Source organism: Podarcis melisellensis (assembly GCF_964234715.1).
Source record: "Podarcis melisellensis genome assembly, chromosome: 16".
In the NCBI taxonomy this organism is placed as follows: domain Eukaryota; kingdom Metazoa; phylum Chordata; class Lepidosauria; order Squamata; family Lacertidae; genus Podarcis; species Podarcis melisellensis.
Genome location: NC_138533.1, coordinates 37,039,098 through 37,063,757, shown reverse-complemented (window position 1 = coordinate 37,063,757; position 24,660 = coordinate 37,039,098). Strand labels below are relative to the sequence as shown.

General features: G+C 46.5%; 1 protein-coding gene across 1 annotated transcript in view; it reads left to right on the top strand.

Moving 5' to 3' along the window:
* Positions 1-24,660, top strand: part of MLXIP (MLX interacting protein) — a 58,833-nt gene that overhangs the window by 31,445 nt on the left and 2,728 nt on the right. The window contains exons 2-15 of the mRNA XM_081893299.1: positions 658-764; positions 2,661-2,746; positions 3,838-3,927; positions 5,269-5,310; positions 5,971-6,142; positions 7,998-8,081; positions 9,221-9,318; positions 10,448-11,090; positions 14,818-14,939; positions 15,058-15,247; positions 18,387-18,499; positions 19,415-19,516; positions 21,184-21,311; positions 22,809-22,932. Coding sequence (XP_081749425.1) covers positions 658-764; positions 2,661-2,746; positions 3,838-3,927; positions 5,269-5,310; positions 5,971-6,142; positions 7,998-8,081; positions 9,221-9,318; positions 10,448-11,090; positions 14,818-14,939; positions 15,058-15,247; positions 18,387-18,499; positions 19,415-19,516; positions 21,184-21,311; positions 22,809-22,932 — 2,101 coding nt within the window. The remainder of the gene's footprint in view (positions 1-657; positions 765-2,660; positions 2,747-3,837; positions 3,928-5,268; positions 5,311-5,970; positions 6,143-7,997; positions 8,082-9,220; positions 9,319-10,447; positions 11,091-14,817; positions 14,940-15,057; positions 15,248-18,386; positions 18,500-19,414; positions 19,517-21,183; positions 21,312-22,808; positions 22,933-24,660) is intronic.

Below are 24,660 nucleotides of genomic sequence, written 5' to 3'. Positions count from 1 at the left end.
AGCATTTCCGTGTGCTCTGGCTTCCGTCATCGTGTTCCGTTGCGCCAGAAGCAGTTCAGTCCTGCTGGCCACATGACCTGGAAAGCTGTCTGTGGACAAACGCTGGCTCCCTTGGTCTAAAGCGAGATGAGTGTCGCAACCCCATAGTCTCCTTTGATTGGACTTAACCGTCCAGGGGTCCTTTACCTTTACCCTTACCTATAGGAGAACAAGGGAGGTGTTCATTGTGAGTTCCGGCATCTTTTTTTCTAGAAAAATAGCACTGACTATACCCCAAATCCAGAAACCAGCACAGTGATCAAAAGGGATGTGGCTCTTTTAAGGCACATATTCGCCTCAACAGAACAGAATATCTAAATATCTGCTGCCTAATTAAAAAAGTTGTATGTGAGCAGGGCTGGCTGGAGTAGAAACATGGGTTTGCCCTGGCATCAAGACAGACTATAGTAAGGGGTTTCAATGTCCCCATGAGTCACAATTTGTCCCCTTCAGCTCTGCTTTCAGGCCTGGTCAGAATTAAAACTCAGGCCCAGGCAGAGGACACCAGGTAGCCTTCAAAGCTGTCAGCCTGGTGTGCTGTATCTTTGCTTTGTTTTGCTTCAGAATACATTGTATATTATTGCTGTTTAAATCTGAACCTTCTCTGCTTTGTTGCAGCGGCAAGTTGGTTTCACCCAAGTGGAAGAATTTCAAAGGCCTGAAGCTTCAGTGTAGGGATAAAATCCGGCTCAACAACGCCATCTGGAGGGCTTGGTACATTCAGTGTAAGTTGTGCCCATCCTCAATGTTTTTTGGGTGCTTTGGGAAAATCCACACATTAATACGTGGCCAGCCTGGGACTTTTGTTTGTTTATTACATATCACGTGCCTTGTCCTCTTCCAGGGTGTGCAGGCAATATAAGCAGCAATATAAAAGCCTCAACAAAGCAATCTTGCCACACAAAACCAGGAAGAAACATCTCATAGCCAAATCAGGCAGAAGGAGCAACTTCTCCGTTGTGTCAGATACCAGTTGAAAGCAGAATCTCAGCCTTTCCTAGGAACCCCAGTAAGGCCAGAGGCAGGCAGGTCTCCCTTTGGAGAAAGCTCCATGGTTTAGGCTCCACCACTGGAAAGGTTCTGTCTCCTCGAACCCCCTCCATGCATTAGAGGGCAGGGGGATGCGGGGCCACCCATTCTTTGCTCCCTAGGAATTTGCCCGGGGTGAGAACAGGGCCAGCTGCCCCTCCTTTGGTTCCTCTCCTCTCTGTGGATAGCATCTCTGTTCTTTTTATTTTAGTATTATTGAAAATAACCTTGAACATTTTTAATTGAATGGTGAGGATTCATTTTAAAATAAAATTAAAAGGGAATGGTTGAACCTGAAAACCCCCCAGACATGATGTCTCCCTAGTTCAATTGTTCACTATCGTAGAGTCCAGCGTATAAGACGACTTTTTAACCCCAGAAAAGAGGTTAAAAAGTCGGGGGTCGTCTTATACGCTGGGTATGGCTGCAGTGGATGGTGGGCTCTGCTCCGCGCTGAAAGGAAGCTGCCTGGCGAAGCTGCCCAGCGATGCTAAGCTGGCTTCACTGGGCGGCTTCCTCCCGGCGTGGAGCCCACCGCCCACTGCCGCTGCCCAGCGAAGCTGCCGAAGCTTATAAGACTTATATGCCCAGTCGCCTAATACGCCGGAATCTATGGTACTTCTCCCAGTGATATGGGGTCTCTGGTGATGTCCTTCACTTCTGCCTGTGGCAAGGGGAGGCTTGAGGGAGGAAGCATATAAGTCTGAGACCTGCTTCTAGGGACTTAGGAAGCTGCCCTACACCAAGTCAGACTCTTGGTCCATCTAGCTCTGTATTGTCTACCTGGACATCCTGGGGATTGAACCTGGAATCTTCTGCATACTAAGCAGGTGTTCTGCCGCTGAGCTTTGGCCCTTCCCCACTCCTGTCAATTTCACTTTCTCATTTTTCCATCTTAAGTTCAGTTTTCGCCATTTTTAAATCAGCTTGCAGTTTAAAAAAAATTCCCACAAACCTTCAAGTGCATAATTACATACACATATCCAGGTATGTTTGAATATTTTTATGCACACTTGCCCAATATGCTGACTTTTGCACGTTATTTTCATTAATACACAAATTTTCATGCATCGTTTTTAATACATTTTTATTTATTTAACAGAATTTATATACTGCTTAATTGTAAAGAATACCTCTTAAGTCGTCTACATAGCATTTAAATTATACATTCTATGTTTTTTTTGTAAGCATTTCTTCGTTGTAAAACAAAATTCAGAGAATTGCAGATTTCAAAGGATAGCTGTGTTTTGGTTTACACATTGATTGAGGAAATGTGAATTAGGTAAGCGAGTTTCTCCTCCAGCCTTCCTTATGATCTCTCTCTGTGTGCATACAAAAACCAGCCCTTTATGGAGAAGATTGGAAGGTTCCCTACTGAATTTCTGTCGTGTACAGTAGCTGAATTCTGCTCCTCATGCCACACTTTGATTTTGTTTTTTTCTTAAGACTTGCGCAGAATCTGGCATGTGCACATCCCTGGTTCTTTAACAGTGGAAGTCCTGCTCTGTGGCTTACTTAACATGGCAGTTAAATCTGACCTGGCTTGCTCCCCCTAGAGATGTGCACTGCTAATGCTCTGGTTCATGTTGCAGATCTGGAGAAGCGGAAGAACCCTGTGTGCCACTTTGTGACTCCCCTGGATGGTTCTGTGGAGGTAGATGAGCACCGGCGCCCTGAGGTACATCAGGCAGAGAAAAATGTGACTGTGGTACAGCGGATATCTCTTCATGCTGTGGGCTAATCTCATTTTATGCTGCTTTCACCTTAATTGCCTTTGCTTATCTGCCCCTTCCTGCCTTTCCATGGTTCTCTGTTGTGTTTTGACACTGGGGTAGAGAGTGGGGTAAGGAGCACAACAAATCAGTACATAAGCAAATGCACATATTTGAATGTAGGCTTCCTTTCGGTTCTGGGTGGGCAGATGGTGTGTCAGATGCTAGAGGCCAGGTGGTGTAGTTTGTTAAGGGTGCTAAGAGACCATATAACACCGGTCTTGAAAGACCTACATTGGCTCCCAGTACGTTTCTGAGCACAATTCAAAGTGTTGGTGCTGACCTTTAAAGCCCTAAACGGCCTCGGTCCAGTATACCTGAAGGAGCGTCTCCACCCCCATCATTCTGCCCGGACGCTGAGGTCCAGCGCCGAGGACCTTCTGGCGGTTCCCTCATTGCGAGAAGCAAAGCTACAGGGAACCAGGCAGAGGGCCTTCTCGGTAGTGGCGCCCGCCCTGTGGAACGCCCTCCCAGCAGATGTCAAAGCGATTAACAACTACCTGACATTCAGAAGACATCTTAAGGCAGCCCTGTTCAGGGAAGTTTTTAACGTGTGATATTTTACTGTATTTTTGGTTTCTATGGAAGCCGCCCAGAGTGGCTGGGGAGGCCCAGCCAGATGGGCGGGGTATAAATAATAAATTATTATTATTATTATTATTATTATTATTATTATTATTATTATTATTATTATTATTTTGAGATCCCTATTCCCCTCAGAGCTACGATTCCCACCGTTCCCTGGGGAAATGGATTGGTTCTTAAACCTCTTTGGGAATTGCAACCTTCCCAGAGCCCAGTAAGCAAGGAAAACCTGTTGAGTGGGAGAGAAATAAATGAAGAGTGGGGAATGGGTTTCTCCCACTCTTTGTTTATTGATTCCTCCCTGCCCCGTGCCCACGTAAGGTTGCAATCGCGTGTGTAAAGTGAGCACAAGTGATGGGCCCACTGTACTTCGCCACCACCACTTTATTTTTTAAACATTTTTCTTCCTCAGGCTATTGCAACAGAAGGGAAGTATTGGAAACGGCGGATAGAAGTAGTAATCCGAGAGTACCATAAGTGGAGAACCTACTTCAAAAAAAGGGTATGTTTTTTCACACCCAGTTTTCTATTTGGAAGTACATTAATATCTTCTCAATGGCTTCCAGAAAGGAAGGAAAAGTTTCAGCTTACCAATGAAGGCTTAAGAATGAAAAGGGTTGGTAATTCAACTGTATTAGTAGAAATATGCTGGCCCCAAACAATAAAATGTTAATTTTGTACTGATTTGTGTATTCTGTTGTCACTCATATTGTCCTGGTTCACCTGAGTAGTCCAAGTATCATCGAACTGTAGAGTTGGAAGGGACCCCGAGGGTCATCTAGCCTGCAATGCAGGAATCCCAACTGCATCATACACGACAGGTGGCCATCCAACCTGTGGCAAGAATTTGCTTCTATACCACGCTGTTCGTTACCCAGGTGAGGGACCTTTTAAATAAAACATGCAACCAAGGAAATGAATTCAAGTCCAGTAACCAGGAAGAACCCATAATTTATTGTAGCTATTGCAATAGGGCAGGGCTAAGCTCAATGCGGTTGTTCTGTCCGAACGGCCAGTTAATAAGAATTAGAACAAGGGTATTATAGGTAAAGCACACAAAGAGAGTCCTAAAACATCTAAATATTCTTAAAACATAAACATCCTTCTACATACATCAGGAAAGATTGCAGGTCATAGGATGGTAAACATGTATGGCTCCATACTGTGATCTCCTGCCCCGCAATTACCATATTTTTCCGTGTGTAAGTCTAGTTTTTTCTCTGAAAAATAATGTCAAAAATTAGGGGGCGGCTTATACACGGATAGTAGGAGTGTCTTATACATGGGGGCATCTTATAGACGGAAAAATACAGTACCTTGGGGTGCCCCAGGTGGCCAGGCCTTTTGAGCCTCTAATGTCACATTTCTATCACTGTTCCCCTGGCAACCAGGTCTCTTTTGAGTTGTTGACATTGCTTCCTTTATCTTACATCCCTTGCTTCTCCTTTCTCCCAGGAAACTTCAAGGATAGCTGTTTTTACACTCCTAACTCATGCAAATTCATGATAGACTTGGAATAACATCCTAGAGGGTCACTTTCAGGATTAGATAGGGTTTCTTGTTCATGGCCCAGATCTTGCTGGGAATTGGTGCCACTGCCTGAACCGTTTCTCTGCTGGCAGCCAGGTGAGCAGAGAGCCTGTGGCGGCAACAGCCTCTCTTGGGCTTATGCCTCTCTTGGTGGCTGCCTCACCCTACCTCATGGGCAGACCAGCTCTGAATGATAAAATACTTTGCTTCAAGGCCGTAAGAATCCCTCACACAAATAGGAGCTCCAGTTCATGGTAACTTTAGAACTGTGTTGTAATTCTGTTAGGAAAAAAAATCTCTTTTTCTTCTTCAGTTGCAGAAACATAAAGATGAAGACCTCTCCAGCTTGGTCCGGGTAGGTGTTGAGTTAGCTCTTGTTTTGTTTGTTGTTAGGCCTGAAAGTATTTAAAAAGTGAAATCCCAGCACTGTTAAGAAGAAGGTATTCCTTTTCTTATTTTTGCTTAAAAATTAGGTGTGAAACCAGGGCAGTCTGCAGGTCAGAGGGGAAGTGAGGGGTGCTGTAACCAGTAAAATTCACTGAATCGCTACAGTTGAGCAGCATTTTGCATTCCAAAGTTCTTTAATGGTCCTATTGATTATTCTATAGAAAATCCACTATGAGTTGGGTTTTTCTTGCTCGCAGCTGCAGCTGAGCCAACCAGGATGCCCATGACTTAACTGAAAGATGTGCATCGAGGTCTCCTTGAAAGAAACAATGCCCCCAAAGATTTGCTCATTGCAGAATGTGCTCTGTGACTCTCCTCTCAATTGAGAAAGGAAATTGCTGAGTTTTATGCCTTGTGGACTCCTTGCGAGCTGGGTGCAGCTCCAGACACTCCTGCTTCTTTTAATGTATTATTTTTGTTTTAAAATGTATTTTCAAAGAAACTCAAGGTGTCGCACAATCCAAACCGCAAAGACAGTAATACAAAACATGACAGTCCCCACTAAAACTGCAAATACTGACATCCAAACTGGGCCCTGTTTTAACTTTTCCCTCCCTCCCCTGACCAGGATGACGACACGTTCCTCTGGCACAAAGAGACATACGGCAGGGAAACCCCAGTCCCTATGGAACTGGACTGCCTCTTCAGCACAGACATGCTTATGTCAGAGCTGCCAGACACCCTCTTCTCCACACTGTCGTCTCACCAGCCGCTCTCTTGGCCAAATCCCAGAGAGATAGGTAAGAGAAGCTTGCCCTTTCCTGGATCATCGGTGGAGAAGGAATTCCACAGGATAGGCTTTCCTGTTTTGGGGGGCGTGGGGGGCAAGGAAGTACCTTGCTGTCTTATTTCCAAATGTGCTTCCTGGCAGCCACCAGTATTGGGATAGTTTAAAAAAGACCACAGCATCTTGCCTTGGAACATTTAAAGGGGTATCTCTTGACTATACATAGAATTACATCTCTTCTGTATCTGTGTTTTATTTTTTCTAGTTTCACATTTCTTTTTATTCGCCATATCCACCATTTTTATTGTATTCTGTGTTTATGTCAGTAAGCTTTTAATATATTTTTTTTAAAGATTATCTTCCTTGATCACAGGCCCACCCATGTAGGCGTCGGAGGTTAAGGGAAGAAGTTCCAGGCAAATCCCACTCGCTTTAGACATTAAACACTCGTTTCTTTCCATTCCTTAAGTTGGGGGGGGGAGGGGGCAAAGGTGAGAAATTGGTAGACCCTTGTCTTGAATCTAGAGGTCAAGGCAGATTATTTTCTTTGGAGGAATAGTTTCTAATCCAGAGAATAGTTCTTGGTGAGAGGTTCAGTGAAAGAGCCTCTGGGGGGAGGCACTGTGGTTCCAGGCACCCAGATAGTGGTCTGATTCCATGGAAAGAAAGGCAGCTTTCTTTGTGCCTAGCAAACCGCACCCATTACTTCCAATCCGCCCACAAAACACGCAGGCACAGGGGGAGCATTGGCGGTATTCTTGGACATGCTCCCAGTTGATGTGAGGTGGTAGAAAGTGTCCTGAAACCCTCCCATGCCCTGTGTGAGCTGCTCTACTTTATGCGGTCTTCCACACACCCTGCTGAATCTTCAGACCTCCAGTGGAGCACAGTGGGAAGGAGGGAGCCAAGTGAGGGGAGGGCTCGAAGATCCTACTGAGAGCCCAAGCTCCTCACCTAGCCTGGCTGGGCAGGAGGCAGAGACGCCGTTTATGTCGCCCAGCTTATGCAGAGGGGAGAAACATAAGGAGGGGAGGCGGAGATTTGGGGTGTCCCAAGTTCTTATGTTGGGGGAGAAACTGGAAGGGGCCACTCCTGGAATCTGCAAGTGACTAAGACAGACATGAACTTTGTGTTTCTGCGCTGTAAATAATTTGCACCAAAGAAAACCTGTTAAAGACAGGTCGGAGCCCTGCCTGGTTACTCACGAGCAACCACTACCAGCATCTGACATTAGTGTAGAAATTGTTTCCTGAAAATAGGAAGTTTGATCATCACTGCCTCGGAGGGGAAGCGACCATGTTTTGTACCATGCCGCCATGAGTTCCCCAATTTTCAGATCACAGTGTTGCTCTTGTTACGTAAATGGAGAGGGTAGCAATAGGAGACAGAAAACACAGAGAAGTTGGCCTGGCTCTGGTGCTGTATCCCAGGGGCCCCAAACTCCAGGTATTAGTTGTTGGGCTCCAGATTTCCTGCTCCCCCCCCCGCCCCCGCACACCTTGCTTTTGGGCAGTTGGGCACACTGGTGCAGTATTGGTGATGCTTGTACCACCCTCAACCTCAGTTTCCCAGAGTCATCCATACTAAGTGTATTCAGCACAGTGCTCAGATGTTGTGGACTACAATTCCTATTATCCCTGGCCATTGGCCATATTGCCTTGGGCTTATGGGAACTGTATTCCAAAGCATTAGAGGGCACCACAGAGAATCAAGAACAGGGTTAGCTAAACTGGTGCTTTCCTGATGCTGCAGGACTACAACTCCCATCATCCCTGACCATTGGCCATGCTGATTGTGGCTGGCCAGCACCCTGGTCTAGAAGCTCTCCGGTACACCTTCTCACTCTTTCTCTCTTTGAAATTTTCCAGCACACTTAGGAAATGCTGACATGATTCAGCCAGGACTCAGCCCTCTCCAACCAAACTGTATGGATACTTTTGAGTTTTTCCAAGGTAAGAATTTTCCAGGGGTTACACACTCTTGTTTGCCAGCGCAGATTTCCCCTGGTATCGTTTATGAAGCTGTATATTGAAAGCATTAGGCTATGCTAATGTTTTGCTGCGTTGCCCTCTGCTATCTGGATTTTGGAGTATCCAGAGTTTGTTCCTATAAGGTGTAGTTCCTCCAAGAGGAGGTATGTACTGTTCCACTGGTTTTAGACTGACAGTCAACATTTGGGTGTGATTAACATCACCAGCAACACCACCGTATAGAGAATAGAGGTGCATTCTATTTAGCATCATTGCTTCTATTCAGAGTTTAGAGGGTATGAACATTGACCCTTTGTATGAACATTGTAGGCAAAGCAGCAGTACCCTCACTGGGCAATGGACCTCTCTCTAGATTGGTCTGCACATGTGGAAGAATGCTGAAGGGGTAGAATGGCCATGTTGCTGTTATTGTGGTTGTCATCATCACCACCTTTACTTGGGTTTTATTGTTGGATTCTAAGCCTTTGGAAAGGCAGAATGAAAGTCTTAATAAAAATATGTAACAGTGGTTAAGCTACTTGGGATAGCTTGCATTAAAAGTAGGACAACTATGTACAGTGGTGCCCCACAAGACGAACGCCTCGCAAGACGAAAAACCCGCTAGACGAAAGGGTTTTCCGTTTTGAAGGCGCTTCGCAAAACGAATTTCCCTATGGGGTTGCTTCACAAGACGAAAAAATCTTGCGTCCCCCGGCGTTTTTTTTTTGCTTTTTTTGCCCTTTTCCTAAGCCGCTAAGCCGCTTATCAGCTGTTCCGCTGATAAGCCGCTTAACAGCTGATCGCTGGAAGCCGCTTGACAGCTGTAGCGCTAATCCGCTAAGCTGTCAATAGGCTTGCTTCGCAAGACGAAAAAACCGCTAGACGAAGAGAATCGCGGAACGGATTAATTTCGTCTAGCGAGGCACCACTGTATTGAAATAAATAGAAATGAAATAAAAATAGGTTTTTAGTGTGGAAGGTGTTCTTTTCTTTTTTATTTCCTGGTGCGTAACAAAGGTTTTCTGTTGATTTAAATCTATTTAAAGTGCAGCTGTAAAATGAATAGGAGTATCCAGAAGTGATTGTAATATTTGCCTCCCCCCCCCCCAATCTTTGCCCAGATCTTTTCTCTTCCAGTCGTCCTAGTTACTTCAATGCTACCCCCATCACTCCTACTGCCAGCTCTGCCCTGGAAGACACCTGCAGCCATTCTTCCCAGGTAAGGATGGGGAAGAATTGTTGCTTAGTGGCAGTTAGCGTGTGTGCTTTGCATGAGGAAGGTTTAGTCTCCCTGCAAGGCTGGGAAATATCCCCCAGCTGAAACCCTGGATAGTTGCTGACAGCTAGTGAGTAAATAATACTGTGTGAGGTAGATCTCAGTTGCCTGACTCAGTAGAAGCAGTTTCCTAAGAAGTCTTCCTAGAGTCAAGGTAGTCTTGGTCTTTGATTTTCATGTGCATTCTCCATGCCTTTCGGCTGTCAGCTGGTCAGCACCACAGCTGGGCATATTTATCTGAACAAATATTCCCAGATGACTTTTATTTATTTATCTGAATTTATAAAATATCCTTAGGGTACTCTAAGCAGCATGGCTTCTCTTAATTCAGAATGAGTTGGTGCCCATTTTGGACTCATATAACTACAGATCTTACTACATGAGCTGGTGTGTGTGTGACTCTAGCTGTTTGGTCCTAACTGTGATCACCTGTGAGTAGGAAAAGTAGGCGCAGGTGATGAAGCTGGGTCATTTTTGTAACTCAAGTTAGGGGTGTGTGCATTTTTCTTTCAGGCCACAAGTTACTTGTTACTTACAGTTTTGTTCTGCCCTTCTTCCATTCCTCCCATTCTATCTACACAGCAATCTTGTGAGGTAGGCTAGGCAAAGAGATCAAGTGTCCCAGGGTCACCGAACAAGTTTCCATATAAAGCAGGGACTTGAACCCAGATCTCCCCAGTCGAAGGCTGGGTAACTGACGTAATGCAAATGGGTGCCCTTTAGGTGTTGTTGTACTACAAGTCCCATCATCTTTTACCTTTTGTAATTCTGACTAAGGCTGCTGGGAATTGTAGTCCAACAGCATCTGATGGGCAACAGTTTGGCTATCTCTGCTCTATTCACTCCAGCAGGCAGGCTGTAATAACTAACATGGTTTTATCTTAATAGCTAATAATGGAGCGGGGAAGAGCATGTAACTTTAGTAAGAATTACTTGTGATGGTGGGCAATGCCAACAGTGGAGTCCCATCTGGGTCTTATTTCTCTCCCCCAATACTTACCAGTTTAGAAATATAGAACATCCCGCCTGGTATCTGGCCACATTTAACGTGCCTCTTCCCTCTCTTTTTCAGACATCCGACCTCTCTTCGGGTTCTTTGCCCAACACGCTTCCCCCAGTGAACCTCAGCGAAGGGCTCGTCACCACCCCAGTTCCCTCTGCAACGGATGTTGGTGCCGACCAGTGCCTTGGCCTGAGGAGTGGGACGGACTCCTTCCTGCAGCCCTCCAACTTCAATTCTGAACCCCCTCTGAGCAGCCAGCCACAGTTCCTGTCTCCATTCCCGGCTCTGGTGCCGCTCCTTCAGCCAGGTGTGCTGCCCCAGACACTGCCGCAGCAGACTGCGCTGCCTCTGAATGCCAGCATGGCTTCGCAGGGGTCCATGTTTGCTGCTTCAGAGGTCCCAAAGTTTGGGCTCAAGTCTTCGGTGATCACTCACACAGCCTCAGCCACTCCGACGCACAATGTCCCAGCCACCACCTTCAGCCAGAGCCAGGCTGGCCTCCTGGCAACCCAGCAGCCAGGGGGAGGAGTGCCTTGCAGCCTGACCCTCCAGACTGCCGTGGCACAAAGACAGCCTCTGCTGCAGCCACGTCCCACCTTTGCGCTCCCAGTGGCCAGTGGCGGGACGAGGTCCAAGAAGCTGCAAAAGATAGTGCCTGCTCGAAAACCAGAAACCGTCTCCTTGGTCTTGAAAGATGCCTTCATTGCCCCAGGTGAGTGGTCCTGGAATGCCCCCTTGGGTTGGGGCCAGGTGCAGTCAGGCATCACAAGTGCTACCAATCTGTCTGCAAACAAGGGTTACAGAGTTTGGGTGCTTGCCAGTCTGTCTGTGTGTGTGTCAGGCACCCTGCAAGTCTGGGGACAAACCTTCATCCTGAAAAATATTCCTCAGATACTCAGCATACTGTTTTAGGTGAGTGCAAAAGGGCCTGTGTGGAGACAGTGGGATGTTTGACTTTTAAATAGCAGATCTTGGTAAAGATGAAAAAGTCACATATAGATAGGTCAGTCAGTTGCCTCCAGAAATCCCACAAGCAGCCCATGAAAGGAAGAACCCACTCTTCAGAGGCATCTCCCTCCCTTCCATATTGCCAGCTGTTTATGAAACTCCCCACAATGTTATGGGGTGGTAATCCACTGCTCAGGACACACAAAGCCTCCTTGGCCATGTGCAACTAGTCACATGGAACTTTGGCTCCTGTTCCAGGTTTATAAACTAACAGCGTGGCATCAGGCGTGGAGAAAAATAACAGTAGGGCAACTACAGTGGTACCTCGGGTTAAGAACTTAATTCGTTCTGGAAGTCCGTTCTTAACCTGAAACTGTTCTTAACCTGAGCTACCACTTTAGCTAATGGGGCCTCCTGCTGCCGCTATGCCACCAGAGCACAATTTCTGTTCTCATCCTGAAGCGTTGCTGCCACCAGACTCTGCTTGGGGCCTTGAGTAGCTGAGCCCAGCCACTTGGGATGGGACATAACCCCCTCCCCACAAAAATGCATTTTTCTGGCTTCTGTGTAAAATTGTTCATGAAGAAGGAACAAAGAGTAAACACAATCATGCAGGAAGAGTAAAGCAAGTCATTTAAAAAAATAAATATTTCATAGTCCAATCTTGTTATTTTTATTTACCGTATTTTTCGCCCTATAGGACGCACTTTTTCCCCTCCAAAAATGAAGGGGAAATGTGTGTGCGTCCTATGGGGCGAATGCAGGCTTTCGCTGAAGCCTGGAGAGCGAGAGGAGTCGGTGTGCACCGACCCCTCTGCTCTCCAGGCTTCAGGAAGCTATCCGCAAGTCTTGCAAGCCCGGCGGGAGCAGCGCCGCCACCCCGCTATTCCTCAACCTGGTCTGGAGGCTGGCGGGGGGGGGGGGGAGAAGCAAGCTTGCTTCTCCCCCCCGCCAGCCCCACAAGCTCGGCGGACAGCGGGGCAAGCCGCTGCCCTACGGAGGCTAGAGAGGCTGACCCTGAAGGCAGAAGAGGGAGACGGAGCGCTCCGTCTCCCTCTCCTAGCTTGGGGATGGCTGACGCAAACCTGGGGGGGGGGAATAATTTTTTCCCCCTTGATTTCCCCCCCAAAAAACTAGGTGCGTCTATGGGCCGGTGCGTCCTATAGGGTGAAAAATACGGTAAATGCCCAAGTTTCATCAATTTCTTGCTGTCTTTATGAAACCTCCTTTTGCCATATAGGCGCGGGTGCCTGGTGCCACCAGGCTGGCGTATGCTAAGGGGCCACATTAGTCGAACTTGCTCAGAGCAGTGTCCTCCAGCTGGCTCCGCAGAGGCCTTTCTCTGCCCTTGTCCATAACTGCAGCTGGCAGGCATTGAAAATGGGACAGGGGCTTTACCGCTGAGCCTCTTCGGGGGTCTCCAATAGCTCCTAGGTGCCACCGCTGGCCTTCTTGTTACTCAAGAGCTCTGGGCAAGCAACTCTCCCAGTCTGTGACTCGTTTCCCCCTCTTGTAACATGAGGCTACTGACCTGCTTCTGATACATTCCAAAGCTTAATTATTTAATGGGCCTGAAAGCCTGAACTGATCAGAAAGAGATAATTTTTTAAGATCTCAGCTTTCTCCACAGGATGGTGCCAGCTAATCAGCTGGAGCTGTTCTTCTCTTTTTGTAATTTTGACATTACTTGTATTATTTTAAAAGACTGTTTTGGATAATTGAGAATAACAGAGATTTCACAATGTTAAAGTGCATACTTTAAAGCAGTAAATAAGTAAGACTGATGTATCAGTTCAAACACTCATTTGCTATTTTGTTTTCCATGTAGAGTGTCACTGCAAATATCCTAGAGAAGTGTGATGGTTTTGATACTTCAGTAATGGCTTTAGTTTCCAAAAAGGTGCATTCGGGGATAGATGCATTGTGTTGGGATTTCCATAGAGCACCATTGTGGCAAAATGGCAAACCTACCCCATGTTCTTAGTCTGTAGTCCCCGTGCCTCACATAAATAAATACATAAGCCTGTGTTCAGATCTTGCAGTCAGGAATAGGTATAATCAGGAACCAGAGCTTCCCTCCCGCCCTGCTGTGGGGTGAGCTCTCCTTTCATACACAAACACCGCTTGTCTAAATAACATACATAGGCCCCAAATACCTGAAAGACCAACTCTCTCCTTTAAAACCTTCTCAGGTGTTAAGATCAGCAGAGGGAAATCCTCTTGGTAGTTCTACCACCCTCAGAAGTTCATGCAAGCAGCCCATAAGAGGACACTCCCTGTGGCAACTCCTTGGTTATACTGTATAGTTTCTGATGTGTGCTGAGGATGTTCTCTTTGTTATGGATTTGTTTGTTAATTAATTTCCCACCCTTTCTCCCAAAAAAGCCCAGGGTAGCAAGTGACAAACATACTAAAACAATTCCAGTACAGGTGCAGACTGGGGGAAAATTTCAACTTAAAAAGCTTGTTGGAAGATGAAAGTCTTCACTAGGCGCCAAAAAGACAACCGAGACGGTGTTGGTCTAATATTCCAGGCGAGGGAATTCCTGACATCTGCAGGAGGCCTTCACCTGCAGAATGCAGTGATTGATTGGGTATATAAGGGGTGAGATAATCTTTACCTTGGTCTTTGACAACTGTGTTTTTAAGACCCACCCTATTCCTGTGACACTAATTTAATCAACCGTTTCATAATTATCTGGCTTCAGCATTTCATTTCCTGTTTGTTTATATCTGTTTCCTCATTCTCTAGACTTGTGCCATTTCTCCTCATTAAATAGCTGGAACTTTTTAAAAATCTGCCATTCTTTTAAAAAATACTACTGAGGTGGTAGTTTGTGATTGTCACAGAATCCAGCCAATCAGTGCCCTGCACTAGGAGCCAGAGCTGAATCCTGGCCAAGGGCAGACATACGCGGCCAACATCTGCTAGAAATGGAAATAACCATTTGCTCCTGAGCTCAGTTCTTAAGGTTGTACATGTGACCAAAAAAGGATGAGTGCTGACCCACATCGGGGTTACTACTCACACTATGTCTTTATACACTTGAACTGAATTGGACCACATCTGTCACAAAATGAACTAGCCCATATATCAAGTGTGCCATGCCATGCCATGGACTGTAATCCAGTTATTTGCACTTCTATCTCTCCATGTTCTGAAGTACAGTGCAGAGCACAGGAGGCGAAAATCATTGGATTAGATCAATACTTCCTCGTGGAGTAGGTGGACTATTAGAGTAGGTGGAATATAGTCTCATTGATTTCAACAGGTCTGTTCTAATTCCACAACCACAATTTTTCACTATTAGCCAGGGATAAGCTTATGTGTGGACATGTTGAAAACATAAGAATAATGTCATACTTAAAATGGTGTGTTTTAAGTGCTGGATGGAAACGCCCAATGTGGCTCCATCAAAGGATGCTCCTTCCCTACGTTGTGGTTCTCTTGTTCTTCCTCTCCTGGTTCCTCCTTCTGCTGTGTTTTTCAGCTGCCTTTCAGGGACAGTCCAGAGCTGTGATTGTAACTCCAGCGCCATTGAAAAGAGAAGGGGTTTGGGCCCCAAGGATGTCTCAGCCCAATGTTGTAATTGCACCTTCTGGAATGGCCAGAGTAAGAAGCACAATGTCTGTCTTGGGGCAGGGAATGGGGGAAGGCAGGGCATCTGGTGCTGGGAGGTGCCAACCTACAAGACATGCCTTGCGTTTTTCTCTCTGCATTTTGTTCCCAGGCACCCAGAGCAACAGAATTCCACAGCGGTATTCTGCTCAGCAGCCCAGGCCAGCAGTCTCCAAGCCCCCAGCCAGTCCAAGCTGCTGTTCCGCATCTTTTTTCTTCCAGTGCAATCCAGGAAGTGCTGGTGAAAGGCGAGCAGGCCCCTTCCCACAAGACCTGCTCACAGGTCCCCTCGCCTTCACCCAGTAAGTTGAAGAAATGCAAATCCTGGAATGGAAGCATCCCTTGCTGCATTCAAATGTGCATCAAGAGGATTTGGGCACGGGCATTTGCAAAGATTCAGAGGGCGCTTGATCAGCTCCAGGGAAACTTGAGGGCCTGCTCTGCAGCCTCTGTTTTCAGCACTGGACTCTTCCTGCCGCAATGCTCTGTTTCACTCATGAGTGCCCCATGTCAGACAGAGAGAGGCCCTCAAGCCACAGTGTGTGATGGGGAACTTTTCTCCTCAAGGTGTGTCCTTCTGTTGAAATGGTTCTTCTGCAGGCACTGATCTGAAAGGTGTGAAGTGATTAGTAGCCCACGAGGCAATTGCAGAAATCAACTTACGAATGATGGGTGGAAAGAGATATATATTTGTGTATTTATTTAAAACATTCTGAAATAAATACTGCCCATTACATTACATAGTAGATTGCGTAGCCATGTATTAAAACTGCTGCTGGAATTGGTGTGATGGAATTTTTATTCTGTATTTAATTTAGATTATGGTCTAGTCTTATTTTGGTTGGACTGTTTTTTCTAAATTGTTTTAAAACACGTAATCCACCCCAGGAACAATTGATGAAGGGTGGATTTAAAAGGTCCTTAAAATACAGTGGTACCTCGGGATGCGAATGGGATCCGTTCCAGAGCCCTGTTCTCATCCTGAACATAACGTAAGACACTGGTGTGCAGGTCGCGTTTCGCCACTTCTGCGCATGCACGTGACATCATTTTGACTGTCTGCGCATGCATGAGCGGCGAAACCCGGAAGTAACACGCTCCGTTACTTCCAGGTCGCCACGGAGCACAAACGAAATACTTATCCTGAAGCGTATTTATCCCGAGGTATGACTGTAATAGATAAATAGATAAAGAAAACAAATTACCATAACACGAAAACACTTTTAAATAGACTAAACTTTGGCTAAATTGGCAAAATCTTTAAAAATATCTAGATAATCTGAAATGTTTTGACTGGTGCCTGAATGGTAGTGTCAGTGCCCAGCTAACCAAACTGGGGGAAGTGCTGTGAAGCGGCTCTTGGGGATATCAGTGTCTGGATCGTGTCTGTATAAATCGTTAGGCAGGCCAGATCTCCCTCTCACACATGTTCATTCTGACTGCTAGGACCATCCCAGCAGTCACACAGCAGTCATTACTGTATGAAACTGCTGAAGAAGTGTGCATGCACACGAAAGCTCATACCAAGAACTAACTTAGTTGGTCTTTAAGGTGCTACTGAAAGGAATTTTTTTTGTTTTGACTATGGCAGACCAACACGGCTACCTATCTGTAACTGCCTTATGCCAGGCATTGTCTGCTGTTCTGATTGGTAGCAGCCTTACACAGGATCTTGGACAGAGAGCAACCTTTCCCAGAGATTCCTTTGCTTGTAGAGTGCAGGGACAGAACGTGGAACTTTTCTGTGAGAAAAGCATGTACTTTGTTGAACTTTGGTTTGTCTCTTGAGTTCTAGTAGGATACTATGTGCGTGCAAGCATGTGTACATGCCCAGTATTCTGAAGGAGCATGCTTGCCAGTACTGGGGTCTCAGGACAACAGAGAATGGGGAGTAGAGGAAAGGAGCTGCTGTAGCTCACAGGCTGCTTACTGGTGAATAAAAATAAAGTGACATGGCTGCGGTAGAACAAGTGGCTTTCAAGCTTTCCGTCTTAGGGAAACTGCCACATCATTTATCCCCTGTGCATCCACTTTGGTCTCCTGAAAAATGACAGAGGGTTCTTGGACATGTTCTCAGGCTCATGTTCATTCTGTGCAAGCTTAGTGAACTCTCCCTCTGCTCTGAGCCAGCTAAGAATGCGCCTAGATCACACCCAGCAGTCACTCGTTGCCTTTTTATTGCTTTTATTAAAGATTTTCTTGAGTTTCAAAAGTACATCATCTCTGTTTTCAGATCACAAAGTCCTTTCTACAGATCAGTTATATTCAATGTGAGACATTGATGTTGTGGACAGTTTAAGGTTGGGGAGAAGAGAGGTGGGGAGGGAGAGTTGTGCACTGGCAGAGGAAAGGACAGTTATTGTGTCCTTTTTAGAGGAAACTTGTTCATTATTCCTGACACAGAGAAAAAAATAATGAAGACATTCCAAGGAGCCCCAGATTGGCCTGGTTCACACATAATGCAAGAGCATGGTTTATCAGACTGGCTTAGCATAATGTGTGAACCCAGCTCTGGTAAAAGGTTTCTCATTAACCAAGGTTTGTAGTTGGTTCATAAACCTCAATTAATGTTGTATGTGAGAATGTGGTCCTTCTTCTTAACTCTGGTTAAAGAGTCTTCACCAACACAAAAGCTACAGAGTAAAGAGCAACAACAAATTCAAACCACTCTCAAGAGCTGGCTGGTACTTTTAACTGCGATGTAATAGACGCGGGTGGCGCTGTGGGTAAAAGCCTCAGTGCCTAGGGCTTGCCGGTCGAAAGGTCGGCGGTTCGAATCCCCGTGGCGGGGTGCGCTCCCGTCTTTCGGTCCCAGCGCCTGCCAACCTAGCAGTTCGAAAGCACCCCCGGGTGCAAGTAGATAAATAGGGACCGCTTACTAGCGGGAAGGTAAACGGCGTTTCCGTGTGCAGCTCTGGCTCGCCAGAGCAGCGATGTCACGCTGGCCATGTGACCCGGAAGTGTCTCCGGACAGTGCTGGCCCCCGGCCTCTTAAGTGAGATGGGCGCACAACCCCAGAGTCTGGCAAGACTGGCCCGTATGGGCAGGGGTACCTTTACCTTTTTAATAGACCAAGGGTTAAGCATTTGTCTACCAGGCACCTCATCTGTAACTATGGTTAACATTAACTGCACTTTAGCATTATGTCTGAACCAGACCATTTCATTGAAATGGCATTTTAGTGCTGCTGCTCCTTTAGTTGATTGCACTTGCATCTGTATATTTTGTGTTATGGTTTTATTCCTTGTCCACCTTGAGAGGGCTTTTGCTTTGAAAGGTGGTATAAAAATATTTTAAACAAAATAGATAAATTTTCTATTAAAAAAATGCTCTTCAGAGTATCAATCAAATCCCTAGAGAGGTTGCTGCTTGATCATTTAATCTCTTGTCAGGAATTCCCTTGGACTGATTGTGGGTTGTCTCCCCCCCTCTCTTTCAAAGGCCGAGAATGTCAGGCCTCGCCATGCCCTTCGGACCTCAGTGCCAGCCCTCAGTCCCCACAGAACAGCTGCTCAGGGAAAACTGCAACTGATCCTCAGATGACTGCTTTTAAGGTTGGTGGTTTGGCCTTTTGTGGTTCCTTTATTCACAGCATTAATGGCCTGGAGGAACCCACTGTTCTGCGTGTGATAGCCTGCGATAGGTTGAAGGATGGTTGCTTATATAGTAATAGGATTATTTTACAAAGAATGAGGGCAGGTCATTGCCTCAAGGAGCTTACAGTATAGAAATAAAAGTACAGTGGTACCTCGGGTTAAGTACTTAATTCCTTCCGGAGGTCCGTTCTTAACCTGAAACTGTTCTTAACCTGAAGCACCACTTTAGCTAATGGGGCCTCCTGCTGCTCCTGCGCCGCCGGAGCACGATTTCTGTTCTCATCCTGAAGCAAAGTTCTTAACCCGAGGTACTGTTTCTGGGTTAGTGGAGTCTGTAACCTGAAGCATATGTAACCTGAAGTGTATGTAACCTGAGGTACCACTGTACAATGAAGATTGCAGAGGAAGTGGAGGGAAAGGTTTATTTTTCTTACACATCCCTGGTCTTTGTTACATTAAGGCAGCCTTTGCCAACTGGGTGCCCTCCAGTTGTTTTGAACTGCAGCTCCCATCAGTGCCATCCAGCACAGTCTAAGGGGTGCTGTAGTGCCAAAGATCTGGAGGTTGGCAGAGGCTGCCTTAAGCCAAAAGGATGACAGGGTTGCTTTGGAGTCTTCGCCCTGGTTGTCATGGAGTCCAGCGAACTCTGAACCTTCCTAACCAACCTTTTTCTGTGGCCTGGCTGCTCCTTGGCTAGTTCACAGCTGCTGGTCTCTGGTCTTTTATTAACCTTGTTGTGCCAAGAAGTTGGCGTTGGCACTGGGAAAGGGCCCTTCCTGGCATTGTGGCAAAGCTCCGCTGTAGAGGTTGATGGGGAAAGTAAGGCAGCATCTATGGAAGCAACTAAAAGAGCCACATTTCTACTTGGTACAGAGTCGCAGGATGAAGCATATTTCAGCAGAACAGAAGCGAAGGTTCAATATCAAGATCGGCTTTAGCACCCTGAACAGCTTGGTGTCAGCAAACTCTAAATCGGTAAGCTGTGTGCTGGGATCCTCCATCTCTCTCATCCACTACTGCGGGCAGCATCCACCAAATTGTGAAGTTATGTATAAACTTATACAGTCTGGCAACCTGTATAAACTCAGTAAATGTGCATCATTTGGGATGGGAGTGATTTTGTCTTCATATGTTCTTCCAGTTTGGTTAATTAGTGTAATTTATTTTGGTTTGGCTAGTCACAAGAGCAGGAGCTGTTCAGGCAACTGGAGCCCTGCCCTAACCACTTGATTATCTTATTCTGGCTCACTCCTTTAGCTTCTGTGATTTGAACAGCCATGGCCTACATACTTTGAATCATATACCGTATTTTTTGCACCATAACACTCACTTTTTTCCTCCTAGAATGTAAGGGGAAATGTCTGTGCGTGTTATGGAGGAAATGCCTACGGGTGGCATGCTTATGGATTTTCCTCCTCTAAAAACTACGTGCGTGTTATGGTTGGGTGCGTGTTATAGAGCGAAAAATACGGTATTTACATCTGTGAGGGCTAGAAGCTTGTTTTGTATTGCTGATGAAAGCTGTTGATAAAAGTACTTCTTCACGCAGCATAGAGTTAAATTATGGAACTCTCTCCCACTGGAGACCGTGGTTGCTGACAACAAGGATAGCTTTAAAAGAGGATTCAACAGAGTCATGGAGGAGAATGCTTTCAGTGGCTTCTGGCCATTATGGCTGTGCTCTGCCTTCATGGTTGGCATACCAGTTGCTGGAAACCGGGGTGTGGGGGAGAGAGTTTTTCTTCTGCTAGAGGGTCTCCCACAGGCATTTGGTTGGCGACTGAGAACAGGTTGCTAGACTAGACCGGGACGCAGGTGGTTCTGTGGTCTAAACCACAGAGCCTAGGGCTTGCCGATCAGAAGGTCGGCGGTTCGAATCCCCATGATGGGGTGAGCTCCCGTTGTTCAATCCCTGCTCCTGCCAACCTAGCAGTTCGAAAGCACGTCAAAGTGCAAGTAGATAAATAGGTACCGCTCCGGCAGGAAGGTAATCGGCGTTTCCGTGCACTGCTCTGGTTTCTCCAGAAGCGGCTTAGTCATGCTGGCCACATGATCCGGAAGCTGTACGCCAGCTCCCTCGGCCAGTAAAGCGAGATGAGCGCCGCAACCCCAGAGTCATCCGCGACTGGACTTAACGGTCAGGGGTACTTTTACCTTTACCTAGAGTGTCTCCCCTCAGGCATTTGGTTGGTGACTGAGAACAGGTTGCTAGACTAGATGGGCTATTGGCCTGATCCAACAGGCTTTTCTTACATGCTTCTCAGGATGCTGAAATCTGCTCCCATTTCTACATGCTGCAAGTTTCCTGCACTCCCACAGAATCATGGCATAGAAATGTGTGTTTGCGCGCATGCTCAAATGGACACACACCAGTGGTTTCTCGTCCTCCTTACTTTTCCTTGAACTTTTGTAGGCACATAGCCTTAGGGCACAGTAAACATAGTTCTCTCCCCACACCTTTATCCACAAAACAACCCTGTGAGGTTTAAGCTAGGCCGGGAGGGCAACTGACAGACTGACTCAAGGTTAGGGAGCTGCCTGGTTGAGTGCAGGTTTGAACTGACACTCTGCCCTCCTCACTGCATTGACTCTCAAGTTTGCTGAGCTCACTCACAATGGGCACCTTTTTGTATCTGCTGCAGATCAGCCATGCCCTCACACTCCAGAAGACGGTGGAATATATCGCAAAGCTTCAACAGGAGAGATCCCAGATGCAAGAAGAAGCCAAGCGCCTCCGGGAAGAGATTGAGGATCTGAATGCTGCTATCATGTGAGGGTTGAAAGCCTTAATGGCTCTCTCTTTCCCTTTCTACCAGAGACAGGGGACCTTTCCCATCAGGGCCAGGATAGGCACAAAAGGGTGTCAGAATAATACTAAACGAGGGATTCAGGAAGCGAATTCCCACAGCTGTGTTTCTGCAGAAACTTAACTGGTCCCAGTGCACACCCCAGTAAATGCTGCCTGGTACGCAAGCAAGGACTGGGTGTTAGGGGTAGCAGCACTTTCTTCTGTCTTCAAGTAATACCACCTGCTGGGTCAACCCAAAAGCCTTTTCTCTGTCGCAGCAACTGTTTCCAGCTGCATTGGCCTTCCCAGCCTGGTGCCTGCTCTTCCACCCACCTCCGGGTTGGCGAGGTGGGTGTCCACGAGGGAGGGGTCCTTCTCCGGGGGCCTCATGGCTATGGAACTCCCTCCCATTGGGACTCTGCCAAATTCCTACATTGCAGGCATTCGGAAGACTGATCTTTTTCAACAGACCTTGCAGGGATGATGTTTGTTAGCTGGGTAACTGTCTGGCTCAATTAATGTTCTCTCCAGTTCTGTAATTTTATGTCAAGGGTTCTAAATTTTGTCCGATTTTTATCTTTTCTTTTGTCTGCAAGCCACTTTGGATGGGCATTTGCCCAGAAAGGATCCTGAAAGTGTTTTCAAACAAATGAATAAAGCTGTTGAAAGAAATCACCATACTACTACTACTAATTTTTATTTATACCCCACCCTTCTGGCTGGGTTCTCCCAGCCACAATACTCAGAGCCACCTCAAACCCACCAGCATAGGCACAATCACTGTTAAAACTGATCTGATTACAGTGGTACCTTGGGATGCGAACAGGATCCGTTCTGGAGCCCTGTTCGTATCCAGAAGCAAATGTAACTAGCGACAGCACGTCTGCACACACGTCGCTTTTCGACACTTCTGCGCATGCGTGTGACGTCATTTTGAGCGTCTGCGCATGCGCGAGCAGTGAAACCCAGAAGTAACACGCTCTGTTACTTCACCTCCGTTGCCTCAACCCAAGGTATGATACTCAACAGCAGTAAAAATGTTAGAACCATTCTAAGCCCAGAGAAGAAAAGCAGGGTTTTCTGATGGCTGAAAAGGGAAAATTTTCTGTAAGCAAGGAGGCACCCCTGAAAAGTCCTAGTTTGGATCAGGTGAAAAACAGAACAAAGCAATCTCTTGCTATTTATTCCTAGCTGATCATTGGTTTTATATTTTACTTTCAATTGGTACTTCCAGGTGGGGACTTAACTACCACAAATGGGTCATTGGCTGCAGACTTTTTAAGCCTATTGAATTTTTTTATGGAAAGAATAAGTTTAGATTAAGGGGATGGGGGAATATGGGCTGGCAGTGTTGTGTGAGCACTGCAGAAAAATTTGTCTGCATGAGCAGCACAGACCCCGCAATAAACACCAGTCTGGAAGCCCCCAGACTTAACAGTGGAGGGAAGCGTTTCATAGTTTTCTCTTTTTATTCTTCAGTTCTTGTCAGCAGCAGCTCCCTGCTACGGGTGTTCCCATCACACGGCACAGGTTTGATCAGATGCGGAGCATGTTTGAGGAATACGTCAGGAGCAGGACCCTGCAGAATTGGAAGTTCTGGATCGTATCCTTTTCCCATGCATGCAAATGAATGCCTGCCTTGTTGTTGGTCTGACCCTGATCTCAGCTCACTGATCTCAGCACTATCTACTCAGACAGGCAGCTCCTTGAGGGTGTCTTTTAAAGGCTTTGACTGCAGCCGCTGGGCCCTAGGCTCTTCTGCATGCAAAGCATGTGATCTGCTACTGAATTAAGAGCAGAATCTTAGCATGACATAAGAGCCCTTAAAACTGCTTTGCTGCATCAAGCCAAGGGCCATTGAGCTTCCAGGGCAGCCAGCTGTTGGCACCCACATCTTGTGCATAGTTAGTGATAAAGGCCACTTGCTTCAGGATGCAGATTTATAGCTTAGCTTTAGCAGTCAAGGCATGCCACTAGATTGTCCCTTAAATCTACCGAAGCCTAAGGGTCATATGAACCTTCCTTCTGCCTTGCCAGCATTTCCTATTTCAAAAGTGACTTATAGGTTGCTGGGGTTCTTTTTAATGGAAATGGCAGTAGGCCGGTATCTTTCGTGCCAAGGGTTCACCCATCCTGAAAATGAAAGCAACATGTCATCCAGAAACCACTTTGGCAAGCAGGATGTGTTGCGCTCTCTAGGTTTTGAACTCCCTTAAAAGCCCAAGAGCATTTTGTTGAGTCAGTGGGAGAGACAACTCATCGGAAGCCTTGATGCTTTGACATAGTGGAGAGATGGGAGGGGATTCTCCAGACTTCAGTTTAAGATTATAACTTCTCATTTCCCGTGATGTATATCAGACAGGAAGGCTCTGGCAGGAAGGGAGCTTTTTTCTTTTCTTTCTATTTCAAGACCAGTTGCTGCTTCTTGACTTACAGCTTCCCAAGCAGCTCCTGCTTCTACCAGTTAGATTGGTCCAGCCACAGCTGCAGAGACATCAGCATCAAACATGGCTAGAAAGTTAACTGATGGGTAATCTCTTATTCATTTGCTTAGAGCAGGCATGGCCAAACTTGGCCCGCCAGATGTTTTGGGACCACAACTCGCACCATCTCTATCTAACAGGACCAGTGGTCAGGGATGATGGGAATTGTAGTTCCAAAACATCTGGAGGGCCAAGTTTGGCCATGCCTGGCTTAGAGCATTTGTTGATTGCCCAATCAACAGAGTCCTATGGGTGGTTTGTACCAAGTTCAAAAATGCTAAAAGTACGAACGTTAAAACATAAATTGAAATGAGCAGTTCAATTTCCTGCCCCCAAACCGGCACAAGGTATCAATTACAGAGTTTAAAGTCCAGTAGAAACAATCCATTCTGTGAGCAAATAGCATAGTTCTAAAAGGCCTGGGAGAATAAAAGGGCGTTTGCCTCGTATCCAAAAGCTCTTGCTGTAAGCATCAGCCAAGCCTCGTTGTGTTGCGTTTCCCACATTGGGGGTGCCCCACTACAAAGTAGTGGACTGTGCAACAAGTGCCATACAGGGTTGGACCATCAGCCCGGCATCCCATTTTGGCAGGAGGCAGCGAACTTGTCACTTCATTCAGGCACTGACCCTGCCAGCCTTCCCCCCTGGCTTGTCCTCTGTGCCTGGTGCTGTGAATTACCAGGCCTCTGAGCATCCAGGTTCCATTCAGCTGCCCCGTGGCTTTTATTCACTGTTGACTGATCTGCCCATCACCTTGTTCAACCCCATTAAAAAGCCACCAGTAGCTGACAGCATATCTGATAGCCGTGAATTCCATGTGTAGTGTAGCAGTTTTATTTGATTAGCCA